Source organism: Phoenix dactylifera, chromosome 2, assembly GCF_009389715.1.
Source record: "Phoenix dactylifera cultivar Barhee BC4 chromosome 2, palm_55x_up_171113_PBpolish2nd_filt_p, whole genome shotgun sequence".
In the NCBI taxonomy this organism is placed as follows: domain Eukaryota; kingdom Viridiplantae; phylum Streptophyta; class Magnoliopsida; order Arecales; family Arecaceae; genus Phoenix; species Phoenix dactylifera.
In genome coordinates, this window is record NC_052393.1 from 2,937,859 (window position 1) to 2,956,657 (window position 18,799).

General features: G+C 43.0%; 2 protein-coding genes across 2 annotated transcripts; both read left to right on the plus strand.

Moving 5' to 3' along the window:
- The first annotated feature begins 2,066 nt into the window (after positions 1-2,066).
- Positions 2,067-9,547, plus strand: LOC103719885. Its single transcript, XM_008809359.4, has 5 exons — positions 2,067-2,524; positions 4,757-5,053; positions 5,336-5,554; positions 7,631-7,759; positions 8,975-9,547. The coding sequence occupies exons 1-5, from the start codon at positions 2,243-2,245 to the stop codon at positions 9,206-9,208; spliced, it is 1,161 nt and encodes a 386-aa protein (XP_008807581.1). The 5' UTR covers positions 2,067-2,242; the 3' UTR covers positions 9,209-9,547.
- Positions 9,548-16,189: 6,642 nt separating this feature from the next.
- Positions 16,190-18,339, plus strand: LOC103719906. The gene has a single exon (XM_026809553.2). It carries the CDS (start codon positions 16,199-16,201, stop codon positions 16,946-16,948), a length of 750 nt encoding a protein of 249 aa, XP_026665354.2. The 5' UTR covers positions 16,190-16,198; the 3' UTR covers positions 16,949-18,339.
- The last annotated feature ends 460 nt before the right edge of the window (positions 18,340-18,799 follow it).

Sequence of the window (18,799 nt, forward strand, 5' to 3'; positions counted from 1 at the left end):
TGCGATTTTCCTCTGAGATCACTATAATCACCTCTTGGTTGCAAACATTGAAGACATCAATTTTACAACCACCCTGTTACCAAGTCACAATAATACCTCCTGACAATCCCTGAGATTCCACAGCATAGAACCCCCATGACCTCGGAAGCACCTTTCTTACCTTCTGCAGACTCGACCCGGATAACCAGGTCTCGAACAAAACACATATCTCCGGTTTGTGCAGATGCACTAACTTGCGAAAAGCCGGGGCAAAAGAGGGCTTCCCCGCGCCACGGCAATTCCAAAGGAGTGCTCTCATAATGAACACTGATCACCGGCACCGCCCACACCCCCGGGATCGTTGCCACATGTAGTCATCGAGTTCCCACCACCGCCAATTACTAAGTCATTAGCAATGATCGAAACGCTGGGACTCACACCCTTCATCGAAGCTTTCAATTGGTTCAAAGCTTGAGAGTGAAGATCACTATTCACCTGTGCCATTTGGCACGCATGCTCCAGTCCCCCCTCACTGCCATCACAATGGAGATCCTTACCTTCCTTGCAAGCATTCTCCTGCTGTCCACACAAAACAGAGCGGGAAGAGGAAACCGCTACCTGATTTATCCCGAGACCACCTCCTGTAGAGCTCACACGGGCCATTTCCATCCCTCCATCAGAGATTGGTTGCCCATCGCCAGCCGGCTCCACAGCCACAGGGTCTCCGATCATCGTCATCCTCCCAGCGTTGGCGGATACCTCCTCACCGGTCACCCTCGCCAGTAGCTCCGCCGCCACCGATGCTGCCCGTGCCAGCCCCCTCCGGGGCGATTTGCCCCTCCCGAGTCGCCGACCACTCCTCTCCTCCATCTGCCCGGCCATGCTTGAGTTTGCCGGCGAGAGGGGGGGTGGCGAGCTTCTGCTTCTCCAGCGCCCTTTTCCGATCTTTCCGGCCGCACATCCGCTGGGAGAGGGAGCCCGTTTTGGTGTAGCCGGACAGCCCCCCGTCAACCCCGAGCCGAAGACTGCCGAAGCTCGTTGGGGCTTCGGTGGACTTCGGGCCCTCTTCAGTGGGCTTGGGCTCGGCCCACTGCTCGAAACCGGTCCAGAAGGCTGTTGTCCCCCACCGAGTCCCCTCGCCGATTCACAGTTGGGCTCGGTTTGGCCTCCGGGTTGACTCATCCCTTGGACCACCCTTTCAGTTGGGCATCCCGACTTCATCAGCTCCGGCGATCTTCGCCGGGCTACTTTGGTTGGCTTTTGCCAACCCTCCAGGTCCGGCGGGGAAGTAGGCGACCTCGATCCCCCTTCGCCGTGACCCAGGGTTGAGACATCGACCACCGGAGCCGGAGCAGAGCTCGTGCTCGCCCCACCCGACTTCAGCTTCCGGCATCCCCCTTTAGGGTCCCTGGAACCATTTGTCCAATTCGTAGACAACCATGGGCCATACACCAATTGTTCGTCTTCATCCCGAGGCTCCTTCCCTATCGCCGTCCGCCTTGCAGAGCTGTCAGCCCCCAACTCCTTTCCTGCGGTCATCGGAGGGGAGAACGGTAGAGAGAGAGGGGAGAGAGAGAGAGCCTAACCTTATCATTAGAAGTTTTTCATTAGAAGTTCGATACTTCTTCATTTGATTGCACCACCAACCATCCTAATTGCGTCAAACTTAAGCTGTTTGACATTGCAGAATAGAGAAGGCTGGAAAGTTCTTGATCTGCGAAAAGAGCCAAAGCAGCTGGTCCGTCCCCTGAGCATCCGGGCCTAACCTTATCCACCAAACGCTGACGCGGCAGTCACGTGCTAATGAGCAAGTTGTAATCTGTTTTTTTTTCTTTCCGCACCGTCACAGAGACGGGAGATGGCGACAAGAGAGGGAGCGGGTGGGCAATTAATTCGCCTCCCGTCACGCTTTTGAAAGAAGGAGAGAGCCAGACAAAAGAGAAAGGCAAGAAGGTTCCCCATCTAAAGCCGCCGACCACCACGTGTCCGACCCAGGTCTCGTGGGTGGCCGATGGCGGTTGGCCCTTTTTCCCTCCTTCCACAAATCCCCACTCCCCTCCTTCACATCACCGAAAAAGCCCAAGACTGTATATAAAGAGGGAGAGGCCGAGGGAGAGGGGAAAAGGAGAAGGAAAAAGAGGTCACAAGGGGATCACAGGAGTCGCACCGGTTGCAGCTTTGTTTGTTTTCTTTTTTCGTTTGGTATCGATCTCTGCGACCGCTACCGCTGCGCAATAAATAGAGTTGGGGAGGGAGCGGGGAGATGGCCAGTTGGTTGGGGAGGAAGAAGAGCGGGGAGAAGGGGAAGAAGGGAGGTGAGGAGGAGGAGAAGAAGGTGGTGCTGGATGGGACGGAGATAAGGGAGTTGGTGGAGAACGAAGACGCCTTTACTAGCTTCGTCGAGCACAAGTTCCAGGAGCTGGACGTCAACCACGACGGTAAGCTCGACGTCAAGGAGCTCCAGCCCGCCGTCGCTGACATCGGCGCCGCCCTTGGCCTCCCGGCCCAGGGCACCTCGACGGACTCCGACCACATCTACTCTGAGGTACCCTACTCCACCACCGCATCTACTTGATAAGCAAGTCAAGATGTTCATGAACAATTTGTGACATTCGATAGTATTAAATAATTCGTGAATAATTTGATCGTTTTCCAATTGAATTTTGTGGAAAATTTGAGATTTTTTTTCAACTAACCCAGAAAATATTGCTGTTGTGTCTTTGCCTGTCACCAGGATAAGTAAATTATGAGTACGCCTCTCTGTTCTTCACTTTCTACCTATAAGTATACAACCTGGGTTAGGATTATGTTAAACTTTTAGGTAGATTGGTCTATGGCACAACCATACACCACAATGATTACCTTATGCCAAGTTTGTTTGCCATCCATAATGGTGACTTAATGTTATATTAAATATACTGATACAAGGTTAAGATGGATGCTGAAATGATCTATCTGATCCTTGGCTCAAGAAATTATTTTGTGATGTTTTTTTTTCTTTTGATTGAACATCTATTGGGAACTTTCTTTGATGGTAAAAATATGAAGTTGTTCTGTGACATGCCATGGTATAGGACTATATGAGTAGCCACCATATGAGAAATTGGTCAACAAATACTTTTCATCGGACAGAATATCGAGAAACAATATCAAGAAATAAGTGATAAATGCGTGGAATGAAAGCACGATAACCATTTGGTAACATCTTCGGTTGCAGTATTCTTTTTTTTTTTAGTTTCCATAAAAATCTGTTGACTTTTTTAAACAAAAGTTGATGTAAATTTAATAGTTCATTAATCTTACATGCATTGGTGTTATATTGAAATACAGGAGAGAGTTGAATTGAGACCTGCAACTGGAATGGATTATTTTCTAACTAATACAGTTATTGGTTAGATTTTCATGCAAAAGTGCAGATTAAAAATTTGCATTGAGCATTTTGAGGTTCACTTCGTAACATGCACTGCTAAGAAGTTTGAAGCTCGGTGTATTTAAGAGTGTGGTAGGATTACTATGTATGAGTGTTGGTCTCTGTCAAGGTCAACAACTTTAGACTTCCTTAAGCTGCTTTAATTGAATTAACTGCAAACTTCTTGGGGTTTTGGAACATCGCATTACATGATAATAGAATCACTACGGTCATTTGCTGCAAACAGTAGTGATTATTCAGAAGGCTTTCTAAATACCATGCCATTGCTGCATATATGTTGGGGGTGTCAATATATGGCTTATACAGCACCTGCAACAGTGCCTAATTGGGCTAATGAGGCCTGGGGGATTTGAAATTATAAATCTATACTGTTATATAATGGAAATGCCCCCATGGCATCATACATCCAATGCGGACATTCCGTTGTCTCATGCAGAGTCTCATGTGACTGAAAAAGGGGAAGGGAAGCTGTTGGGAAAAGCCAAAGATTGAGACGAGGTGCTGCTGTCTCATGTGCATGGCATGTGCTGAGTAGTAGTTTTCTTTAATGACAACATTCGGCTTCTTGTCACTGCCTGCAAACAGGCGAGTTATTAATATCTATAGTAAGGAAACTAGCTTGTAAGAGGGCCATGGTTTGAGGCAGTGTCAGTCATTTGTGAACTCCTAATTTTCCAGTTAATCTCTGTCATCTGGTGAGTCTTGACATGTCTTCTAATTACCAGATAGCAATGATTTAACCCACATTTTTGCTGGCCTACAAAGAGGACAGAAACCATCTGCTGCAAGTTGTTTCCTTTTAATTGGTTCAGTGTCTCACATTGTGAAAGTCGTAATGAAAGCATGAATTAACTGTGAGCCTTAAAAATCATTTTAAGAAAATTATTCTGTGGATCAATTTTGATTTGCATTTCAGAAATGAAACTAAGCGCCTAGCTAGCACCATAACAATCAGATCATTTCCAAGGAAATATATTTAAAGAATGTCTTTAACGAATGGAGTATGACAACTGTCAGCATGAGAGGAAACCTCCATCAGCTTATTTTATCAGCACCAGACCTATTGTAGGATAAATACAAGATTCTCTTAACCATATGGTTGAGATGATCAAGCAGTGCTCTTCCAATCACCAGCAAATAGCACCATTCAGTCAGTACTGACTATGCTGATTTAAGATGGTGATCGCCTTGGAATTTTTCTTTTAAAATGGTTTCTTATATCTCTGAGTCTACATTGTCTGCTATTTGCAATTTAGCTTGATGGAGAATGAGTGAAAATGCATTTTACTTATATATTTTATGCATTTACATGCCCAAATAATCATGTTCCTGCACTGTTGTCTGAAGGTTTTGAATGAATTCACACATGGAAAGCAAGAACAAGTGAGCAAGTCCGAGTTTAAGGAGGTACTTTCTGATATTTTGTTGGGCATGGCAGCTGGGCTAAAAAGGGACCCAATCGTCATCTTGAGGATTGATGGGGAAGACTTGAAGGAGTTTGTCGAGAGCCCAAAATTTGAACCAGACGCACTTGCCATATTCTCAGAGATGGAGTCAGCAAATGAGTCTCTCCGCAAGTGCTTGACAGTGGGTCTTCAACAACTCACAGTTGAGCATGGCATGCCACCAGCTTCTGACTCTTGGGTAACTGAGAGGAGTTGATTTTAAATCTTACATGCTATCATGTCTGCAATATACTATGATGACGTTTTTTTATATTCATACTTTTCCCTCAATTTTATCAAGGTCTGCTAAGCACATACAGTCAGTTTATGTGTAGCATCTAAGACTGCATATCCTGGTAGTGGAGCATGTGCTCATGCTGAAATCTACTAGTGAGCTACAAATCCATACAAATTAGAAGTTCCTAACATGATTCTACAATTTTTTATTTCTATAACGAGCCATGTCGATTTATTCTTATAGGTCATAAGTAACATCGTGGAACCTGCTTTACAATCACTTTCTACCGATCGGCTCGAACAACATGCTTCTCAAGAGATCTTCTTTGAAGAATTTAAAAAGCTTTTGTGCAGCCTCATCCAATGCCTCCAAGAGCACCCTGTCATTGTTGCCCATAGTGAAAACACCTTTGATGGAAGTGGCATCAAGATACTATTATCAAACAAATTTGAATTGGATAAGGTTGGTTTTAATATCAACATCATGTGCTTAATTGTTTAATAATTAAATTTGTCTTTAAAATATTTTCCATGCTTTTGCAATAGAAGTGGTTACAGAGATGTGCTTGTTTGGTATTTCCAAGATGTTGGTTGGCTTGTTTGGATGCTTACATGTATGGGCCAAACTCGAGTAGGGGTCTAGAGGAGGGGCATAAAAAAAGAAATGCAACTGCAGATGCAGGGATTGCATAATCCAAAGAACATAGGAATGGTAGTAATCACCTTTTAAAAGGTCTCCAACATCCTTATCTTTTTTTTTTTCTTCAAGTCAGGCCTCCCCTGATTGCACATTTGGGAGATATCCATGGACACAGCATGCAGCATTAAAAAAGGCCCTAAAGACAATTTTCTGCTATTTTGTAAATTTTAGTTCCTTAAGGAAATGTGGGTTTTTAAATGCTTTTTCAAGGAATTGTGCTATCTTACATGAAATTTTTTATATATGGAGTTATGGACACAATAGACAAGCTATTGTTTAGTTTATCCCTTTAGTGAAGGTGAAACCACGGAACTGCTAAGAACATATAAAATAGACATTAATTGTGATCAATGTTGCAGCTGGGTGGGGCCTTCTAGTCATATACAAGGGACTCACAGGCCAATAGCTTGTTTAGTATAATGTAGGCTAGGTATTCTTGTGATTACTCTAACCTTATCGGTATTGACCAAATATTAGTACAGCTCCTCATAGGTATAATTTGTTTGAAATTTTGGAAAAAGGTTTTCCAAAGCGTACATTCCATAATAACTTCATTTGTAATTTTTTCCTTTGTGTCCATAATAACTTCATTTGTAATTTTTTCCCATCACATGCTTTAATTGATGGAAAGCACCATCTCAGATTTGATTTGTTTCTGTAGGATCTAAAACCAAGAAGACCAAACCTGACAAAGGTTGTGCCTGAGTTTTCTGAGTCATACAAGTACTCCCTCTCACTCTTTTAACCGAGGAGGGAAGTGGAGAGCAAACCTTAGCACACACTAGGTGTCACCAACTCCTGTCCTCGGCCTTATTATGTGCTTAGGGAAAATGGTTTGTGGTCGTCCTACATGATGACAATCTTCATGATAGATACCTTCTTGCTTAACAATTCATTCCACTATATGCACACACCATTAAATTCCTAGAGATGATCAGGTACAAAATTACATGGAACCTTGATTACTGCAAGTCCACCTTTTTTTTATTGCCCCTTTGGGGTATCTTTCTGCCTATTAGTATATAAGTGGCTGGCTAGCCTTATGGATCTAAAGCTAGAGCTATTAGCACTGGACTATCTGGACACTATTGCCTACGCTAGCTTGTGGGGGAGCGGGGAGTCTGGTTTTATGATTTTCTATCTAATGATATTATTCCCAGATGATAGTTAATCTATAGATGAATATTGTGTTAAAACTTGCTAGTTTTTTTTTTCTTTGTTGGGGGGGGGGGGGGGGGGGGTCTGGTTTCATGATTTTCCATCTAATCACATTATTCCCAAATGATAGTTAATCTATAGATGAATGTTGTGTTAAAACTTGCTAGAACACATTTATAGACAGATCTTATTTTAGATAACCAGCTCTCGTTCATGATATAATAATGGTCACCTCACAATATCCATAGTGCAATACCTGAACTTTGGTTTGGCTTTAGTTTGACATTATTTACACCACAAAGAAGTGGTGCCATTAGGTCTAAGGACTCATGGATCAAACAACAATGGTGAGTCAAATACTTCATGCATGAACAATAAAATTTGAAGAAGCAGACTAAAACATGAAATTACAAATCCAAGTGCAAGGCTAAATTTTCATTTTCTGATGATTGAAGAGATGAAAGAAAGAAACTGGATTGACCATGTATTACAACTGATCGATCATCTTGAAAACTACTAAATAATTTTTATATGTATGTGACTAAGAAACTTTCCACAGCATTTCTTGACAGAAGTAGAAGCAATCATCTCTCAACTTTTTCCTGTCCTAGAATACTATTTTTTCTTGAAAGGGAAAAAAAATCAGGTATGCACTAAACATTACATTGTGGGTCATTTCAGTTGTTGGATTCGGTGTGGAGAGACCTACCGAAGGATCAGCATCAGAAAACATCAAAGGACTATCTTCGGGTTGCACTAGATAGGATGGCTTCCTCTGCAGATTTACCTCCTTTTGGTGCTGTTGGTCAGGTAATCTACATGCTTAAGTAGTTTCAAATTAGTTCTCCTGTATATGATTTGTTGGGCGCTTGAGAACATGCGTGGAGAAATTCTTAAAAACAGCTGAAAAAGCAATCCGTTCTAGCCTACTATATTGAAGACTAGCAAAAACAGACTCCAGAGAAGTTCAACCGAGCAAACTAGCTATAGCCTAGAGATTGCACCTCTCATCCATTTGGCAGGAGGTTTTAGGTTTCAAACCATGAGCTGTTTCCCAGGTGTTTGGCTCAGATTATTCTAATTTGTGATACTCCTACTGTTAGAAAAAAGAAGTTAAATTGAAGTTCCTAGTTGGTGAAAAATGCACAAATAAGTGCACATATATTTTTAGAGCCGGACCACACACTTTAGTCACTCCCATAAAAGGAGTTAACGATTTTAAAATCACCACAGTCCATTCAAACTGAAGATCCAAATCACCAAACATGATCTAATTACAATAAATGTCTAGAAACCAAAATTCATATATTTTGCTGCTCTCTAACCTATGCGTCAAGTCAGTATAAAAATGAACGATATCAATTGTATTGGTGTGGTAAAATACATACCATGTTGTTCATTTCTCAAAATTATATTTTTATGGATGGTAATGGTAAAAAAAAATCTATGATGACTTTTTCTTTCAATCCTTTAAAGCTGAAAAAAGTTATTTCCATATGGCAACAACTGGATGTCCAATTCTTGTTCATGATGCTTACAAAAGTTATTAATTATACCCACATTCCAGATGGGATATATTTGAGCTACTTGGCCGGTCTCCCTTTCTTATATGTATCAAGTCATGCTTGAAGGTCATCTATGTGTGTGTATCTTTAACATGTATGGATTCCTCTCTTTAGAAGAAACATCCCTCCAGGTTTTATTTATAGACTTGTTAGAAAATTTACAATTATCCAGTGAGAGATTTTTCTCTTGTTTCAAGAAAATCAAGTGCTAACCATCTCTTTAGAATTCCTATATATTTCTTTTATAATTTTTTCTTCAAACTAATGCCCCCATTCTATCTGCATTTGTTCTTCCAAAGTGATCCGTTCTCAAGGCATTTTCTAAATATATGACATCCTTGGATACTTGATAGTAATTCCTTAATGTTCACACGCAGTTGAAAGGACAAATGGCTTAACAAGTGCATCAATCTGTTGACTCTACCATTTTGTGGTTATAACATTCTGATTACTGTTTCAGGTTGATGCTATTGTGAATGACTCATTGAAGATGGTAAATGCAGACGATGGGAAGATTGTGGATGAAGCCGAGTTCAAGAAAACGTTAACCGAGATTCTTGGGAGCCTTATGTTGCAATTGGAGGGCAACCCTATATCTGTTTCATCTAACTCAGTGGTTCATGAGCCTTTAGAGTCTTCATCTACCCTCTTGACTGCATCATCATTGTCGGCTTCACCAAGTGAGGGAGATTAGCCTAGTTCAATATTATAAGAATCACAGCTATCACATCAAGAGACCTTCATAGATATATTGTGATCTAATTTCCTTAATGTTAATGGGGTTTGTTGATAATATGCTGTATTTTCCTCTCTAGTTCGCCCTCATCCTTTTTCCCACCAGTTTTTTTGTGGCAGAAGGATATAATCAGTACTCAAAAAGTTCGCAAAAGATAATAAAAAATGAACCTTAGGCCCAACCCAATTTTATTGAGCGAGGTTTGTAAACTTTTGAGAGAGCTTGGAAGGGCTATCATTGAACTTTATTGTGCTGTGCCAAGTTATCCTAAAGGAATAGAATTTTAAGTTCATGACACCTAGCTATCTCTTTCTTTCATTTAGGATAACTCATAAATTTTGTTTTTGGAATCACCCAAAAATTTTAACACTAGTATGTTGTTTGTATATATATATATATATATATATATATATATATATATATATATATATATATATATATATATATATATATGTATGATTCATGTATTGCTCATTTCACTATGCAAATCCCTGGGCGTTAACAGTGAAAGGACTAATTTTGTCGCGCAAATATTCAAATTAAGAACCTTGAAGAAAAGAATGTAATATTAAGCTATGCAGATAGATGATATGAAATAAAGATGCAAATTTAAGAGGTTAGTGGATTTAAAAATACTTCAGTCAATATAGGGATGCTTTGGTGATCCGGTCTTAAAATTATCTTGCCAATCTGAGCAGTTACAGAAAATTTATGAGAAAAAGTACAGCTGATACATGTAATGGCCTTTAATGCCACAGATGAGGGATGCAGAGTGGCACTATAATTGTCACCAAGTGTGAGTATTTTATATTTTATGAATTGAATTGGCATAGTGATTTGTCTTAAAAGGCTCGACTTGCTATGCTTTTGTGAGTTGCGTATTCTAGTATTATTGTCATTACTTTCCTCCCCAGGATAAAGTGGTACGGGATATGATATCCACTTTGTCAATAAGCTTCTGAAAATCATGTTTCTTCATGAAACTGAGGCTGCAAGTTTTGTGATAAGCTTATCCTTCGTGTTTTTGGCTATCCTTTATAATTGTGTTTTGCGCTATTCTGGGCAGTACTCATAGAGCTGGAAAGCCGTTTTGGCAAAGAAAAAAAATAATAAAAAAAAAAAACTGGGCAGCCACGTTGCTGGAATAAGTGGAAAAACTATGGGTTAAAAGTTAAAACTGTATGGAAAGAAGCTCCTCCTGTACCCAGTTCCCATGGGATAAACACGTTGCATGGCCGTAGCAACGTGACCCATCCATCTCAAAGGCCAATCAAATCCTGTCGGGAACCAAGAATAAGAACTAGACTAGTACACCTGTGGGCCATTCTTCTGAAGATTCTGTCGGCGTGGACCACCTCGAAACCATTGTATATATCCCTCTTAAATCAATAAACGCTGGGTGGGCACCACCTCCCATTTACGCCCAAAAAATAACGAAGTATGAAAAGAATGGCATTGAACCTATTCAAACTAGGGTAGCAATGGAATCGGGCCAGACATAAATGATTCAGATTATATATAGGTCGGACTAAAAAATTATAAATCTAAATCCGTTCTATTTATTAAATAAGTCAGAAATTATAATCTGAACCTGTCATGTTTAATAAACAGGTAATCTGATCCGAGTCGTTTAACTTATTTAATAAACAGGTAACCTGTTTGTCCAACCCGAAACGATCTGTTTAATCTGTTTACCCACCAACCCAATCCATTTAACCTATTTAATAAACAGGAAACCATGGAAGATCTAAGCAAGATGCAATCTTTATCACGAGCATGCTCGAATCCGCGACAGGAGGAGTTCAGATCTCGGATCCGAGCAAGAACAGGAAGGAGAGCAGCAGATCAGATAAGAATAAAAAGAAGAATACCTTCGGGGATGAAGAGGAGGGGCTGGGAGGAGCAGTCGTAGATGCAAGGGGAGCAGGCGGAGGAGTGGCTGAGGGCTTCGACGAGGTGCCAGAATAGAGGGCGTCCGACTATGTATCCGGCGAGTCCCAGCCCCATCAACAAGAGGACGGCCCTCATTCGGTGACTCTTAGATCAACATAAAGAAAGAAACCATGGAAGATCTAATCGTTGAAAAAACCATAAGATATTTCACTCCAAACCAAACACCCAAAAAGGAAAAAAATCTTAGTAGGGTTTAATCAATGATGGAAAATATGGGGGAAATGGTAAACTGGGAGTTGATCGATACCGAGGAAATCGAAATCGCATCGAAGCCATCTTCGATCCCTCCAGCCTCCGTCGAATATGAGAGGGGGAGGAGAAGGAGAAAAGAACAGCGAGGCTAAGCAACGAACAAAGAAGATGAGAGATCCCAAGAGGTTGAGCTTGGCTTTCTGAAAACAATGAAGAGAGGAATGCTGAGTCGAGAAAACTAGATGACATAAATGCTTGACGTCTCCTCTCTTCTTCTTCGTCGATGCCTTCGCTCTCTCTCTCTCTCTCTTCCCTCTTGGCTCCTAAAAGCCCAGACGGAGGCGAAAAAGGAGTCTAGAGATAGAGTTGGGGATACTTAAAGCGATGGTGAGCCGGACTAAAGGATGAGGTTGTGTCAGTGATCGAATGGCTGTGATTAATAAACGGGTTAAACGGATCAGACATCTAAAATATGTATTCGATCCAATTAACAAACAAGTTAAACAGGTCAACCTGTTTACGATCTAAACCTATTAGACCAAACCCAAATCTGTTTATGGTGGGTCGAACACGGGTCGGGTTGGCAGGTCGGATCATATTTTTCATCCCTAATTCAAATTGTTTGATATAATGTATATAATTGCAATTGTTATTTTTATTTGTACCCTTTTGCTAGATAAAATGTTATTTTTTTATTTTTTTAATTTTTTGCATCAATTTTCTCTCTGAAACTAATTATATGGCTTGAAATAATAATGTTTTTTAATCAAGTGAACAAAGATTACAAAATAATTATGTTATTTTTATTTTGTATTATTTATCATTATGACAGCTATTATTACAGTGACTATTCATAATTGCTTTTTCCACCTGAGTATCTAAGCTTGTCCTGTTGACATTGAGGTCGTTGTAGTTGTGTTAGCTTTTGATGGGCGCGAAGTATGGTTGGACCTTTGCCACCCGCTTTAGGTCGAGGTTGTGGACTCACTTTTCTATGAATGTAGGCGTGTAGGTTGGGAGTATTTGAAGGTTTAGCTCCCTGGTTGTCTGAACCATAGGTCGTAGATTTGTAGGTCGGAGTTGCAAGCTATGTCGCTTGTTGGTGAGACCTTGTGATATTTTGAGGTTATTGTAATCGCTTTTAAGTTGGTGGGTCATATCCACTATATTGTAGCTCTAAGGTTGGCTTCTCACCCAGGGTCTCCATTCTCAACTTGAAGAGCTAAGATTGCTAGGAGTTCAGATCGTTTGATCTTTTGTCGGTTAAGTTCTTTGGATAACTAGCACCTGGATGAGTAGGCTGGGAGTGCTTCCTCCTATCCACACCTAATTTTTATTAGATTTTTTTCATCGGCTCTTAGCCGGTAGAACGAAGGTCTCAGTTGCTTCTGGGTTGTCTCTTTAGCCTCTTAGGCTTGCAGGTAGGTGGCCTCTTGGGAGACACGTTCGACATATGGTGCTCAAGTGCAGCATCGTCAATGGTCTTTGCGATATGCGTTCGACATTTGTTACCCATGGTTGCTGGTCTGTGAGATTCGTCCGACCAGTGGGACTTGCGATTGGTGGTCTTTGAGTGACTCATCTGACTAGTTGCTCTTCTATATTTGGCCCTATAGTTGTCGCTCCAGCCTAGCCTGAGCTTAGACTTTTTTGCATGGAGCCACCTACATCTGGATAGATCCAAGGCTTGAGTTCTTGAGAGGCTCTGAGATGTGAAAGCTAGATCTTGTGCATTCGAAACTATTCAAAATGGTTATATTATAAATAATCAATTCCCACATGGTGTACGTGTATATACCTATTTGAAGCTTGTGAGGCACTCTGCACCCTGCTTGGCTTGCCATTACCTTGTTATCCATGCTTGGATTTCAATCACAAGCCATCGAGCTCGGTATATTTTGCAATTTTGCATACTAATGGAGATAGTTGATGTGTTGAATTTATCCAAAGTAGTAAAAATAGATAGAGTGGTATCAAATTCATTCGTAATTGCAAATATATAATGCCAGATCGAAGAAATAGACACGAAAAACTAATTATAAAGGTAGAATTAAGGCAAATAAAGGCCAAAAAGAGAAAGAGCATACCTAAAGATATAGAAAACTTTGTACCCAAAAAAAAAAAAAAATATAGGGACCGGTTTGAACCAGTCCAAAATCGGTTCAAAAATGGATGAATCGAGTGGTCGATGGAGTCTGACTGATTCGAACCGGTCTGATCAATGTAGCTGACCTATGCTGATGTGGCATGATAGATGACATACTGTTGATGTGGCCAACATGGTCAATGATGTGCCCGCTAACATGGCAAGGGTGTGTGGCGGTTAACTTGGCATCAATGAAGACATGTGCGCTGACATGGTGAGTGATATGGCATCAACATGACCGATATTTTGATGATGTGGCTGTAGCTGTGGCTGATGCGGCACTGATTGGGTCCTTAAGTTAATTGGATTCGAGTAGGATCCTTGTCACAGATCCATTTGGAATAAGCCGATCCAATCCATTCTCCTCCTTCCCCGTGAGCTCTCGGTGCAAGCCCTAATCGTGGAGATGGCGCTGAACCCCTCAGCAGAGAGAGGCGGCCAGCGGCGGAGGCTTCTCGACGATGAAGGCAACGGCTGCTCATGGTGCTGCAGCTAGAGGACGTCCGGAGGCTGTCGTTGCTCGCGGTAGAGCCGGCGGTGGGAAGTGGTAGACGGAGATCGGAACCACGACTCTTGGCGGCGGATCTTGGCGGGCTCGGGACTTCGGCCCGGTCGAGCCAGGTTGGTGAAGAATCGTTGGCGACAGGAAGGTGTAAAAACGATGAGGCGGCCAAAAAAGTGATGTGGGCTGTGATCAACTGCGAACCGAGAAAATATCTGGGGGGAGACCGGCGCCGGCACAGTCGTGAGGGAGCGATAAGGCTCCGCTGGGGCTCCGGTGAAGAGCAAAGGGCCAGTAGTGGCCGGAATGGCGATGATGGAGAGCACGATGCCCTTGAAGATAAGGAAATGGTGATCGCAACGATGGTGGTGCGCCGGTGAAGGATGAGGCCGCGGTGGTTGCGGCGCCAATGGGTCCCTCCAGTGCGACGCATGCATGGTTGTCCTGTCACCTGTGCGCATGAGACCAGCGTCATGGGCGGCACGGAGGGGCAACCTTTAGTAGGGACCGGCATCACCGTCTCCTAAGGACGCGCGTTCCATGTGGAAAGAAGGCTCTGCTCAGGAGCGGTCGTGGAAGAGAAGCTAGCTGCGGAGGTTCTCGCGGATGCGTCGATGGTGAACTCGTTGCTGAAGATGCTCAGATTCGGCAAAGAAAGGAAGTGGGATACAGCGTGAGAGATAGGGTATTGGAAACAACGTGAGAGAGACGAGTATCGTGTCTTTTCATTCGCAAAAAACTCAGAATTCTGAAAATCACCCTCTACTGAGGAGTGTGTCGGTAGCCTTCGGAATAAGTCCTACGCATACCTACTGGCGAATAGTTCAGTGAGTGGGTTCGGATAAGACTCTACTTATTGATCTACCTATTTATTCCTCCCCCAGAGAAGATAGAGCTACCTTAGTTCATAGATTGCTTGCATTGACGGTCATTCCATTTCTTCCATTTGCGCCCTTTTTATAAATAAAGACTATTTCTTAATTTTTCTTATTTAAATTAGTCTGAGAATAAGAGTGCTATTAAAATTGACCTTCTGCTAGACGTAGATCAAATTTAAGCCACATCAAACTGTAGGAGTAGGAGGAATAACGTCGTTCTTTGGGCGTTGAGAGAGGGAGAGAGTAGTGCAATGTAGAGAGAGAATTCTCCCTTCTCTTTTCTCTTCCCTGCCCTTCGTTTCCTCCCATACCTGCAGAATTCGTATGATAAGAAAGCCCAATCCATGGGCTCAGGGCGCGATGTCAGAACTACTTCAATTCTATTCCGTTTTGATAAATTAGTGGACTAAAATATTATACAAATCGCAGTCGGCATGCCATAAATAATCTATTCTGTGGAGGCGAGTTCTTTCTAATGGCAGCGCCCATCCGTCCATTTGCCTGTAGCGTGGGATTCATTTAATTGTTAGGCCAGAAGAGCGTCACATGCCATGTAATGGCTCCTTCCATTTCACCTAAGAGCTTCCACCCCCGAGTTTTCTCAAGATCAATTTCGATGGTTGCGTCGTGCAGGGCGGCGTGAAGGGAGGTGCAGGCTTTGTGGTGAGGGGCCTAGACTCTAGGGTGATTACTGCCGGAGGTTCCCAGTTGTTTGACATATCGGTGCCTGGGGCAGAGTTGAGAGCGGTTTGGTCTAAACTGTGTTATGTGCGACATACTTTGCAGGTCAGGATGGTCCTCTTGGAGAGCGACTCAGCGACGATCATTGGAAAGACTCTACAAGCTTCGGGGGAGGAGGGGGTCGATGACTACCACCTGTTGTTGAGAGATATCCGGGATATGGTTCGTGATGGGTTGGCGATTCAGCCTAAGCATGTTTTTCGGAAGGCCAATGGAGTTGCAAATTGAGTGGCTTTTTTTATAGCCCATCACTCGGATGTACATCTATGGGTGGGCGAGGTGGAGTTATCTAGTACTCTCTGAGATGTATTGCTTTTTGACTTTTTTGACTGTATCCGTATACGTTTGGTATGATACTTCCTTTTCAGAGCAAAAAAAAAAAGAAAAAAAAAGAGAAGAAAAGCATAGGAGCTTCAAGGCTAGTTTTGGCATATTAGCCTAAGATTTGAGAAAATATTAATGAAATTTGTATGGAAAGATTTAGAAAAACTCAGAATGACATAACCTAAATAAAAGTTCCTGGCAAATCAGGATCCATGTTGCCAACCTCAAATGATGCGGAAAAGGTTACATATGGTTATGGCTATATGCCCCTCTTTTTATACGTGTGTCCCCCCCCCCATTCTCTGGTGGCTGCTGAGGCCATGAAACACCAGAGCATAAGTGTGGATGGGAGCAAGAGCGATCCACTGAAGTCTAGGCAGTCCAGCGTGAAGTGGATCCCCACAAATGAGCAGGCAAGGATACTGAGGGACCTTTACCACAACCATGGAGTGAGGTCACCTAATGTTGAACAAATCCAGAAAATTTCAAGCAGGCTGAGGCAGTATGGCAAAATTGAAGGCAAGAATGTGTTCTACTGGTTCTCGAACTACAAGGCCAGGGAGAGGCGGAAAAGGAGGCTCTCCGTGGACTTCCCCTCCTCCTCCTCCTCCTCCAACACCACCACTCCTCCAGGTGCATGCAGTTGCATAAATCCCAATTTAGCTCTCCCTTCAACTCTCAGCACTGATGCTCCTTTTCATCTGCTGGCCATGGCCGTGTGTTGGTTCTGTGATGTAGGGGCTGATGCTACTTGCGCTTCACCTGGACTTCATGCCGTTGGGCAAATGGGGAGCTGCGAGTGCCCTGGTTCTGTGCTTACGGAGAAGAGCTACAAGGTATATCTTTATCGCAAGTTTTTGTATGTCGTGATATACTATGAATATGCGACTATCTTAAGGGTGAAAAGAGCTGCTACTGTTTCCGGTTCTCCCTCCCTGGAAGTGTGTCTGCGACTCTCTTAAGGGTTAACACTTTTTTCTGTTCTGATGTATATTCTTTAAACGTACGGTCCTCTTGGAGCGCATATAAACTTCTCTAATGCATTCCTTGATAATATTCAGGGGGCTAATGTACTATCGATTTTTTTTTTTCTGAGAAAAATATAGCAAAGGGTCCAGGAATTCCTAAATAGATTCTAGGAGCAGTTGCATGTCTCGATGTGACGATATATTAAACCAGGAAAAGCAGTCATAAAAGATCGCATTCGGAAAGAAGAAAAGAGTCTCTCATATGACTTATATTCCTGTCCTTTTTTTCTTTAAATTGCTGAGACAGGGTTACTTCATGAGCCGCGGAGGAGGAGAAGCAGTTTTGGAGCGCAACAGGGGGTGGGCGACGGGACTAGAGCCGCCGGCAATGTCCCACTATACCAGAGTCCAGAAGGCAAAAACAACTCATGCCGAGACTAGAACACTGCCCCTCTTTCCCATCCATACACCAGAACAAGAGAAAGTAGAGGAGGAGGAACACCAGGGAGGAAAGCAAAGAGAAGAAGGCGGCGTTCGTTCCTCCGTAGCAGGAACGCCCCAACAACCCAAACCCATCGGACGCATTCCTGCCTTCAATTTAGATGATGGCCGGCAACGGCAAGAAGACCATTGCTGTCTGGAACTCACTCTTGATTCCTACCGCCATGTTCCCCTGAGATCGACGTGATCTCATGCAGAAAGTGGCAGCAGCTTGCTTAGTCGCACTTTCTAATTCAACTCTACGGTTAGGCTGCACTTGATTCCTTCCCACGCAAAAAAAAATGCAATCCGTATCCCCAGCGGACGCAGAGCTAAATTTCCTTTTTTTTTTTTTTTGACTTCTTATGCTGAGATGGCCTGGCTTTGAATTGATCATCTGTACCGCTGAACGGGCACAACTTTGAATTGATCATGAGTACCGCTGAATGGGTACATCGATATAATTTCTCGGACTCAGCAAACCCAGCTTCTGCTGCAATGCCGCTGCCGCTGCAACTGTTTACAGTACCCTCGGCGATGTCGACACCTCTGGAACACACAGTCCAGATATCCCGGCCACAAGTGGTACTGCATTAAAGATAACAGGGGTTTAGTGGGAGCCACGACAGCTGGGAGAAGGAGATAGATATCCTTCTTCTATAAATATCCTCTCACAAATATTCTCTTGATCCTTCAACAACGGGGGTGGCCATTTTGGCTTCCCTTTCATTAAAAAAAAAGGAGAGAAGGTGGGGACCGCCGGCCACGGGGGGGGAAGCCCTCCGCACTGGAATTTCGTACTGCAGCGTGACGGGTGATAAACTTCTAGGCTTCTCTTTCACCATGAATTCTTCCAACTCGGAAGGCCCGAACGAAAGAGAGCACAGGGCCCTCGGATGGGAACATGCTAACCCATCCCAAGGAGTTAAGACAAGTCAGAGCCTTTAAACAAGCATTTATTTCATCGGGCTCCTATTGTCAATATCTCATTCATATGCCCCCAGGTCGAACCAGAGTAAAAACAGGTAACAGACAAAAGGATGGGACCCACGCGGGGGAGGAGGTCAAACTAGCCGGGCTTGGATCCAGCTAGACTTGTTCCCTCCATTAATTCACCTTCTCCAATCAATTAGGATAATCTTGCGTCCTGATGAGAATTTGGAAACCAAGCATCTCTCAGTTTTACGCATTATTTCAGATCGGGGAACAAGCACAACAGGACTTCAAACAGGTACTGGCAGTATCGTACTATCATCTATTTCCGCCTTCAGTTTTGTGAGGTTCTGCCTGCTGTTCAAGTTTAAGATGTATGAATCTTCCAGCTCCAATGCTCGGTATGAAATTAAGTAGCCTTAAGCAAACAAG